At 31.4% G+C, this 7975-nt stretch overlaps 1 protein-coding gene across 2 annotated transcripts; it reads left to right on the top strand.

Moving 5' to 3' along the window:
- The first annotated feature begins 2857 nt into the window (after positions 1-2857).
- On the top strand, positions 2858-7493 carry LOC115712799 (protein NSP-INTERACTING KINASE 3). Of its 2 annotated transcripts, none has more exons than XM_030641169.2 (11): positions 2858-4067; positions 4218-4350; positions 4484-4555; positions 4653-4796; positions 4918-4989; positions 5102-5161; positions 5242-5339; positions 5435-5581; positions 5734-6075; positions 6168-6559; positions 6765-7493. In XM_030641169.2, exons 1-11 carry the CDS (start codon positions 3965-3967, stop codon positions 7080-7082), a joined length of 1881 nt encoding a protein of 626 aa, XP_030497029.2. In that variant the 5' UTR covers positions 2858-3964; the 3' UTR covers positions 7083-7493. The 2 variants fall into 2 exon arrangements, with proteins under 2 accessions (XP_030497029.2, XP_060969168.1); XM_061113185.1 differs by having other exon boundaries at positions 4051-4067; positions 4462-4555.
- The last annotated feature ends 482 nt before the right edge of the window (positions 7494-7975 follow it).

Genomic DNA, 7975 nt, shown 5'->3' with positions numbered 1-7975 from the left:
AAAAATATATAATAATAAATAAATATAAATAAATAATTCGTCGCAAAAAAAAATAATATATCATATATAATTAAGAATATATCATAAATATATAATAAAATATTTTGTCATATTTTTTATTTAATAAATAATAAAAATAGTAAAATAAAAATACTTGAATAATATAAAATTGTTTATCTTAAACACTAATTTAATATAAATATTAATTTTTTAAAATATTTATATAAATTCTTTAGTAATTTAAAAATAATATATAATTTTATTGTCATATTTTTTTTCCTTAGAATCAATTTAAGTAACTATTATTTAATTAATAATATTCTAAATTTTAAAAACTTATGTATAATAATTCAAAATTATACATTTTCACTAATTTTAATGAATAAATTTTTGATAAAAAAATGTATAAATAAATGTATTATAATTATTTCCTTTAAATTCTTATTAAATTTAAAATATATTAATAAAATTTAAATTAAAAAAACAATAAAAAAAATCTCACCTGCATGGGATTATTTATCCCACCCTGCTGGATGGGATAAATAATCCCAGACAGATGAGGTTAACTGGATTAGTTATCCAGACTTCTAACATGCCCAAACACTGGATTGGACAAATTAGCCTGTCTAATCCAATCCAGTCCTGCGTACCAAACGGGCCCTTGAGGTTTTAATAAGGCTTTTAGTTCATTTATTAGAAAATTTTTTGTAAGCTTTACCTATTTTCTTTACCTTCCAGCTATTATAAATCATCTATTGGGAATGCTAGTAGTACCACTAACTCTAAGCAATGTCTACCAAATTAATTTAATTTAATTTCTAATAAATTTGGATAATTATTTTTGGAAGGAATTGATTTCGTTAATTTCAAAATACCACCATTCTGAGTTATTATTACTTAAAATAGAATTGAAACTAGGGGCATAGAATGAGTAGGAATACCAATAGAGTGAGTTGTAAACTGTAATTACCCAAGACAACAAAAATACCCTTTGGGTAATTTCAAAATCTTGAGCACGCTTATTCAAATTCTCCTTCTACCAAAAATCTGTGACTGTGAGACCACACATAGCATTCTCAGTGAAAAATAAGAATAATTGCAATAGAATATTTTCAATACCAAAAATGAATTATTATTATTTTCATTTTTCTTAATTATTATAATATAGATTTTAGGGAATATTCAGTTTTCCCAATGCGACAAAAATGCTCTTGGAGTTCGTAGTTCTGGATTAGACCCCATCAAGGTATCATCTTTCATATTTTTATTAAAAAGAATTTAGCCATTTATCTCCGTGCTTATAGTTTTAATTATTTTAATTACATTCTTAAGTGAGGTGACTAATATACCCCTACTCTCGTTAGCAGTTTTACAAGGTTGGGAGTTGTAGTGAGGAGGGGTATTTATGAGATTCCATCATTCCATTTCCCATACTCTCCTTCAGAGCCTCACAGTGTCCAAGGAAGAATAACTTAACGAAAACGGTACAATTCCAACCTAAACCACAAGCGTATTTTAGTATTTTTCTCATTATTAAAAATGAAAAGTACCGGTCATTGCACACTTCAAAGAATAATTAATTCTCAATTAAATATTAGTTATTAATAAACTAAAACTAAAACAAATGGTGTGCCAGCGTGGCACTACTTACTCACATGTTATTTATTTTTTATTGAAGAATTTTAAGCATAAATATTTACATTAAACTCTTCATTAGAAATAAATAAATATAAGAATTTAATTTTTAACAGTAATTATATCTACGTGGTAATAACTTTTATAGGCACATGTACATTAAGTTAAATATTATTATGCCAAAAATTAAATTTATCTACTTATTTACATTCGGAATTAAATTTAATTATTTATGACATCAATTATTCTTTTTTATTTATTAATTTTTTTTTATAAATTATATAAATATTTCCAATTGCTATGGTTATGTATAAGGGTAAATCCTACTATAATTAAGTCTATACTATACAATATTTAAAATCGGAATAAATTAATATAAAAATGTAATAGAATAAATGAAAAATAATCGGAATCAATATTTTAGTATGTTGTTTACTAATTTTTTTTGGAAATGGAATAATTGTGATTTATGTTGTTTAATTTATTACGAAACGTAATCGAAATGCTTAAATTGATTAAATTGCCCTTTTAAGTTAAACTATATTATATGACAGTTATTTTGTAAGATATATTTTAAAGGATAAAATTGTCATTATATATTTAATATTAAAAAAAATAAAAATAATTAAAATCCATTATCCTTAATCATTATAAAATTGGTCGTAAAAGTTCTCATTTCTTTTCTCCCTTATTTAATCAAGTTATCCATTTTCTAATTTTAATAATAGAAGTAAATAAATGTAAGAGAATAATTACTTACTATTAATTCCCATTATTTATTAATAAACATGCTATCACGGGACTATGCATCCAAACCAATTTATTTTTATTTTCATAAATAAAGCAATATTTTATTACTGTTTTTTTTTTTTTTTTAATTTTTGTTTATTTATTTAATGTATTAACAAAACATAGTTGTTGGTATTAATGATTTTATAATGAAAGCAGTTAAGGAAAATGAATACCCCAACCATCAACCATGGTTAGCAGCTATACCAAATAAAAAAGAATTATGTATAAAAAAGCGTCTCCAATATTTTAATACTTAATGTCAATTCTTTTATTAGCCTAATCATTTTATTTAGATATCTTTGTTTTTCTGTTTTTTTTTTTTTTTAAATATTTAGACAAACCCAAAATGATTGAATTTGAACATCTTTAGTAAAAAAATAAGAGGGAAAAGAGAATAATTTTTTTTTTTTAAAGTTAGGCGCATTTTAGCGGGAGGGGGCCAACTTCTGCATAAAGCTTCACAGAAAGTGATTATTATTTTATTTTTTATATAATAAATTTAAGATTGAAAAGAGATAGAGAGAGCTAAAAAAGCAAACAGAGGCCAAGACAAGGCAAGCACGTGACCTGCCAATAACTTAGCTGCTTTGCTTTAACAAAGAGACATAAGACATCCCATTGTTCTTTCTGATGATGGTCTCTGTTCAATCCCACGCATCTCCTTTGGTCCAATCAATTCTTTTTTTTTTTTTTAAATATCAAACAAAATTATTATTATTATTTTTTTTTCACTTTTTTATAGTTGTGTAAAAAGCAAAATAATTTTTCGTAACTGGGTCTGGCTGCATCTGTATCTGTGACCAAGTTTGGCATTTTGTTTTGGCCTTTGTGTGTTTGGGATTTCTCTCTCTTTTTTATTTTTTTAGTTTTTCTTTTTACCATTTTGTGTCATGAGCGTGTGTGAGTGTGAGAGTTTGATTGAGAAAGAAGATAATGTGAAGTAGAATCTTAACTAAAGGAGGAAGGAAAGGAAGAACAGAGCAAGAGGGTAAAAAGGAAAAAGCCAGCAACCCCATTCTATAATGGAATTTGTGGGGATCGCCCATAAACTATTTGAATAAGTTTTCTGCATTTTCAGATCTCTAGGATCTCAGAATTTCAGGCTTAAGGTTTTTTGTTGCTTGTTTCTCGAGAAAATTCTCACCTTTTTGCTCTTTGTCTGAGCTCGTATGGTGCCCATTTGACTTGGTTTGATTCGAATTCCCTGTTTTTCCAGCTCGGTTCTTCTTGGAATAGTGGTTTTGGCATCTGGGTATCTCTCGTTTTATGAAATTTATCAGCAAGTTGATGGCTTTAGTTGTTTGAAGGAAAAGAGAAAGTAAAGCCAAAACTGAGTTCTTGCTATTTTTGCCAAAGTTGGGTTTTGCTTTTTCTGGGATTTTTTATTTGGAGGCAATTTTTATTGGCTTTGATAAGGCAATGTGTAAGTTTGATCTTATGTGAGTATGGATAATGTGGTTATTGGTTATGGTGGTTTTCATCATTGGGTACTGGTTGTTGCTAAAAGAAAATAAAGTTACTTAACAGAGAAAAGGAAATGAAGAAAAGTAGTTTCGTTTTGTGGAAAGTGGGGATACTGATTTTAGCATTGGCTGAAGCCATTTCTGCAACTCTTTCTCCAACTGGTATAAACTATGAAGGTTAGTTTCATTTGGACCCTTCCATTTTCTTATGCTTCTTCTTCTCTTTCAATTATGCTCAACAATTAGTTGAAGCATAAAAATTGAGCCAAAGTTGTCCTTTTTTTTCATGCGTGTTAATTTTATCTTCCTTCTGAATTATCTCAACAGTTGTAGCTTTGGTTGCTATAAAGAACAGTCTTTATGACCCACATAATGTTCTGGAGAGCTGGGATATCAATTCTGTGGATCCTTGTAGCTGGAGGATGGTTACTTGCTCCCCAGATGGTTATGTGTCTGCTTTGTAAGTATTTTGCTCAGTTTCATAGTTGCTAAAACAGAATTTGACCAGTCAGAAATAAACACAAGATCTTTTTGTAATTAATGTCTTTTCAGTTTAAAACTCATTTCTCAGTAGAGGGTTATTTTCTAATTAGGGGACTGCCTAGTCAGAGCTTGTCCGGTACTCTATCACCTTGGATCGGAAATCTCACCAATTTGCAATCTGTGTAAGTTTTCTTCACCATTGTTTTGTAAATTACTTAATCATTTGGTTTGGATTGAGCCTCATCATAACTTTGTTACCTTCTTCTTCAATGTGTGTAGTTTGCTTCAAAACAATGCGATTTCGGGTTCAATTCCTGCTACAGTTGGTAAACTAGAGAAGCTTCAGACACTTGACCTGTCCAACAATACTCTCACTGGTGGAATACCTGATTCTTTGGGGAACTTAAGGAACTTGAATTATTTGTAAGATCCAAAACCTTATACAGCTAACATATATGCTTTTTTTGATCAGTATATGGTTGAAGCTTTTTACATCAGGGGTTCTAATTCTTTCACTTCTTTGCTTCCCTTTCTACCGAGTCAGGCGGTTGAATAACAATAGCCTTACAGGACCTTGCCCTGAGTCTCTATCTACTGTTGAAGGTCTTACTCTTGTGTATGTATCTATACCTTTTGATCTGTTGTATTTTTTTCTGATATGGATAAATTCTTACTTGTTTTCATCATAACATTCGTATTCATGACTGCCATTTTATGTATGTGTTTAGGGACCTTTCTTTCAACAATTTGAGTGGTTCATTGCCAAAGATATCTGCAAGAACCTTCAAGTAAGCTATTCTCTTAATTTAATGTCTTTAACTTGCAACTGCAAAAACATTCAAGTAATGTGTATTGTTTTGAATTGTAGGATTATAGGTAATCCTTTACTTTGTGGTCCAAAGACTGCGGGGAACTGTTCTGCCAGCTTTCCGGAACCATTATCATTCCCGCCTGATGCTCTAGAAGGTGCATATCTTGTAGTTACAGTGTATATTTTTCCACTCACATGCCCTTTGTACTTTTGATGACATAAATTGGCTTTTTTGATTGTGTTTCATTAGCTCAATCGGGCTCTGTGGGGAAGCGTCATCGAGTGGCTATAATAGCTGGTGCAAGTTTTGGTGCTACATTTATCATCTTGCTATTGTTAGTTTTGATTGTATGGTGGCGATATAGACACAACCAGCAGATTTTCTTCGATGTTAATGGTTAGTATTCTTGTTCTTTTCCCACTTAACCTGCAACATGCCAATCAGTTATCTTTTCGACTTTTTTCATGTTGAGCATTTCTGTACATTCTTTTTTTATTTTCTCTAAAAATATTCATTCTCTGAGTTGTTCTGTTTTTTTTTTTGTGCAGAACAATATGATCCAGAAGTATGTTTGGGCCATTTAAGAAGGTATACATTTAAGGAGCTGCGAGGAGCAACTGACCATTTCAACTCGAAGAACATTCTAGGAAGAGGTGGTTTTGGAATCGTGTACAAGGGAATCTTGAATGATGGGACTGTTGTAGCAGTTAAAAGGCTAAAAGACTATAACACTGCTGGTGGTGAAATCCAATTTCAGACAGAAGTTGAGATGATAAGTTTGGCTGTACATCGAAATCTTCTCAGGCTTTGTGGATTCTGCTCAACTGAAAATGAACGCCTCCTCGTTTATCCTTATATGTCTAATGGAAGTGTTGCCTCTAGATTAAGAGGTTTGTTTTGTTAACCTCTTATCTCATGTCCTACACTCCTTGTTTTTGTTAAGCTTTTAGCATTAATAGTTTGTTTTATGTTTTCTCATCAGATCACATTCATGGCCGGCCGGCTTTAGACTGGGCGAGACGGAAAAGAATAGCTTTAGGTACGGCAAGGGGGTTAGTTTATTTGCATGAACAATGTGATCCCAAAATTATCCACCGCGATGTCAAAGCAGCCAACATTTTGCTCGATGAAGACTACGAAGCAGTTGTTGGAGATTTCGGGTTGGCAAAACTTTTGGATCATAGAGATTCTCATGTGACCACAGCTGTGCGTGGCACTGTTGGGCATATTGCTCCTGAGTATCTCTCAACGGGCCAATCATCAGAAAAGACTGATGTTTTCGGCTTTGGGATTTTACTTCTGGAGCTAATCACTGGTCAAAAGGCCTTGGATTTTGGACGACAAGCGAAACAGAAAGGCGTTATGCTTGATTGGGTACACGTTTTCTCCTTCCAAGAATACAAAATTTAATGCCTTTTCTTGTGTTTAATAAATGTGAAGTTAAGGTTAATGGTCAGAAAAGATCCAATGGTGAAAATGCCATAATTGCATATCATTAAATGCTACAAACTTACATAGGAACTGTATGCAAAATGTATTTATAGCATTAACTTACATTGTCATCCATGCACTTTTGCAGGTAAAGAAACTGCATCAAGAAGGAAAATTAAACTTAATGGTGGACAAGGATCTTAAAGGAAATTTCGATAGGATTGAATTGGAGGAAATGGTTCAAGTTGCACTGTTATGCACTCAGTTCAATCCTTCATACCGGCCGAAGATGTCCGAGGTTTTGAAAATGTTGGAAGGCGATGGTTTGGCCGAGAAATGGGAGGCCTCTCAGAAGGTTGAGACGCCTAGAATCCGATCATGTGAACACCCACCACAAAGATATTCAGATTTTATAGAAGAATCTTCACTTGTGGTAGAAGCAATGGAGCTGTCTGGCCCTAGGTGATCAAACCAAACCAAACCACATTTTACTCTTTTCTTGTATACCACTTCTCCCTCCCAAATGGTTGAGTCACCTAGCTTTGAAATCAAATTGCAAAAATGTATGTGATTGTTGTTGATAGCTTTCTTGAATGCATCTGTAAAAAATGAAGAAAAAACCAAAACAAAATATCAAAAAAAAGAAAGGGAAAAAAGTAATATGTATAAGCTGTGCTTTTGTCCTTAAAATCAAATGAGTTAAGTTAATTCAAGAGTGACCAAGGCCAGAATTGTTTTTTTTTTGGGAGAGGTTAGAAGAAGTGTTTGTATGTAGCTACAACTACTTTATAGTTTGTTTTTGTGTCTAATTAATTTGATTGTACTACTAGTTTCCAAAGTTGTCAATTTAGTTGATCTATAAAACTCATGTTTCATATCTGGGTTCTTACCAAACAGTTTTTCATTATTACAATTGATTTTAATGAGGAACAGAAAATGTCAGGCCCAAATACTTGAAACAATTGATTTGATTAGTTGTATTCCTATTTTTCTGAGCACATGCATGATGGCCAAATGTACTTTGCCAAAGCCTGAAATCAGCTCAGAGAAAAGGACAACACGTGCCTCAATTAAAACCAAAACAAGGCATAATGCGACAAAGACAAACCCAGCTCACCACTTCTAATACCACTGGACAATACTACTCTATTACTGTTACTGTACTACACCATGTTTCATTGGGTGGGCTTTTCAACCACCCATACCCAAACCATGACCCGTTTTTTAATGAAATTATTTTACAAATACACAAAAATAATAATAAAAAAAAATTACAAAAATACATATTTACGGTATTTTAAATATTTTTACGACTTTTTTGATTTTATTTACAGAAAATATAGTCTTTTTATGTTGTAT

This window comes from Cannabis sativa, chromosome 4 (assembly GCF_029168945.1).
Source record: "Cannabis sativa cultivar Pink pepper isolate KNU-18-1 chromosome 4, ASM2916894v1, whole genome shotgun sequence".
Lineage (NCBI taxonomy): Eukaryota > Viridiplantae > Streptophyta > Magnoliopsida > Rosales > Cannabaceae > Cannabis > Cannabis sativa.
The sequence above is the reverse complement of the archived record's forward strand: the minus strand, read 5'-3'. Positions and strand labels throughout refer to the sequence as shown.

Bases quoted from the DNA above. Each gene is read 5' to 3' on its own strand.
- LOC115712799 (XM_030641169.2), top strand. From the start codon at position 3,965: ATGAAGAAAAGTAGTTTCGTTTTGTGGAAAGTGGGGATACTGATTTTA. The intron at 4,797-4,917 runs GTAAGATCCAAA...CTACCGAGTCAG, and splicing joins TTAAGGAACTTGAATTATTT to GCGGTTGAATAACAATAGCC. The intron at 6,560-6,764 runs GTACACGTTTTC...GCACTTTTGCAG, and splicing joins AAGGCGTTATGCTTGATTGG to GTAAAGAAACTGCATCAAGA.